This window comes from Sander vitreus, chromosome 1 (genome assembly GCF_031162955.1).
Source record: "Sander vitreus isolate 19-12246 chromosome 1, sanVit1, whole genome shotgun sequence".
In the NCBI taxonomy this organism is placed as follows: domain Eukaryota; kingdom Metazoa; phylum Chordata; class Actinopteri; order Perciformes; family Percidae; genus Sander; species Sander vitreus.
This window is the reverse complement of record NC_135855.1, coordinates 40,850,568-40,853,067: the sequence shown is the minus strand read 5'-3', so window position 1 is coordinate 40,853,067 and position 2,500 is coordinate 40,850,568. Positions and strand designations below refer to the sequence as shown.

The following is a 2,500-nucleotide window of genomic DNA, read 5'->3' as shown; positions in this document are numbered from 1 at the left end:
TTCACCATACCCCCCCATCATCACATACCCTTCACCATACCCCCACATCATCACATACCCTTCACCATACCCCCCACATCATCACATACCCCCTCATCACATACCCCCCACATCATCACATACCCTTCACCATACCCCCCACATCATCACATACCCTTCACCATACCCCCCACATCATCACATACCCTTCACCATACCCCCACATCATCACATACCCTTCACCATACCCCCACATCATCACATACCCTTCACCATACCCCCACATCATCACATACCCTTCACCATACCTAGAGATTAACATGGTTGTATTTCAGTTAGTCTAACAGCTGGTTTGATTTGCATTGAGAGATGATCTTATGGAAAGTACCCCATGCCAATCTCTAGGTACTAGAGATTACGTACTACACACTACACACTACGCACTACGCACACACTACACACTACGTACTACACACTACACACTACGCACTACGCACTACACACACACTACACACTACACACTACACACTACGTACTACGCACTACGCACTACACACACACTACGCACTACGTACTACACACTACGCACTACAATGGTTTGGTAGACGTGTTGTGTTATTTATTCCCGGGGCTTCTTTCCTCCCCTCTAACTCAGTGTGAGTTAGTGTTTTGCTGAGTTGCCTCTGCAGCATCGTGAGTTGCCGGATGTGAGCGTCTGACCTGGTTTGGAGTCGTGTTGTGACTCAGCGCTGTCCGGATTTGCAGCATCACCACTATCAGCTCTGCTATCTTCAGCCCACGCTGCCGGCTGCCTGACCTGGTTTTTATCGGCGCGTCGATGCTAATCACACATCTGAGAGACTTCCTGCTTCCTGCGTCGGTTTGACCCATTTAACCCTTTGTGTTGTCCTCCCGTCTCCAAGTTAACACTAATTTGCTGTTTTTATCTTTGAATTTTGTGTCGCTGTTTTCACAGTTTTGGTTGTTCTTTCAGCACTTCTGCTAGTGATAATAGGTTGGCGGTAGAGAAAGATCACTACCACCAACGTACTACCACTAGTTTTACACTTATTTTTGGAATTCATGGTCAATAAACCTCATTTATATGAAATTATCTGTAATACTTAGGATGATGATGGGTGATCACAGACTGGTATACGTCAATGTTTAGTCAGGACGCTGTTGAAACCATTTCATTTTCTCTTCAAACGCTGTGAAATTAAATAAAACAAAAATCAAAAATCAATGGAAGTAATAAACTGATCATTCATTTTTACTGGCGAAGAGTGTCGTAGGGAAACCATTCATGTTATTTCTGGCAAATAGCATGAAAGAAACATATTTCTTATATAGAAATGTGTGTGTGTGTGTGTGTCTCTATGTCTGTGTGCATGTGTCTCTATGTGTGTGTGTGTGTGTGTGTGTGTGTGTGTGTGTTTGTGTGCGTGCATGCGTGTGTGTGTGTGTGTGTGTCTCTGTCTGTGTGTGTGTGTGTATGTGCGTGCGTGCATGCGTGTTTGTGTGTGTGTGTGTGCGTGTGTGTATGTGTGTGTGTGTGTGTCTCTATGTCTGTGTGTGCATGCATGCGTGTGTGTGTGTTTGTGTGTGTCTGTCTGTGTTTGTGGGTGCATGCGTGTTTGTGTGTGTGTGTGTGTGTGTGTGTGTGTGTGTGTGTCTCTCTATGTCTGTGTGTGTATGTGTACGCGTGCGTGCGTGTGCGTGTGTGTGTGTGTGTGTGTGTGTGTGTGTGTGCCTGCATGCATGCGTGTGTGTGTGTATGTATGTGTGTGTGTGTATGTGTACGTGCGTGTGTGTGCGTGTGTGTGCGTGCATGTGCGTGCGTGTGTGTGCGTGCGTGTGTATGTATGTATGTGTGTGTGTGTGTCCGTTGTCTTTTAAACTCCGGAGCGTTTTGGTGGGATAGTCCGTGTGCTGTGGTTTGGTTTGGGGTCGATAATGTTCATTTTATTGGAATTGTTTTCATCTTCTCTAGCAGGTTGTTCACCTTCTTCGTAAAATATTATAAACCCAAATGAGAAAGGAAACAAAGCTGCAAGTTCATCCTCAAATCTCCAGGTGTGAAAGCGCCCGTAGTGTGTTTCTGAAAGCTTAACGCCAAAAAGAGGAAGTGAAAACCATTTGATGGTTAACCATCTTGCTCTCTACATACTTTCTTTAACTCAGCTTATAAGGGTATTTGCACATAAGCTGATCCCCATGTGTTTTATATCAAAATGTGCTAATATGTTATTAAAGGGAAACTTCACCTGGACCCCATTTTCCCATATAAATGTGTCTAAGTGACTGATGTGCACAAAAATCTTTGACATTGGTCCAGTATTGAGCGGTAATGTAACCCTACAGGACAAATGTTCAGTGTCAGTCAGCGTCCACTAAAAGTTCTGTTTTTATTATGTTATTTAAAAGGGAAACTGGTGGGTTTGGTGACGGTGATTTTGGGGCTGTTTCATGTTAAACTAAAAGGACTCTTTAACAAAAAGGTCTATCTCTGTAGGGATCC

The 2,500-nt window shown here is 44.1% G+C and overlaps 1 protein-coding gene across 1 annotated transcript in view; it reads right to left on the bottom strand.

Annotated features, from left to right (window-relative positions):
* The window catches only part of il17a/f2 (interleukin 17a/f2), an 11,213-nt gene extending 10,343 nt beyond the window's left edge, over positions 1-870 (bottom strand). The window contains 1 exon segment of the mRNA XM_078258868.1: positions 700-870. Within this exon segment, the coding sequence (XP_078114994.1) occupies positions 700-870 (171 nt within the window).
* Positions 871-2,500: the final 1,630 nt, after the last annotated feature.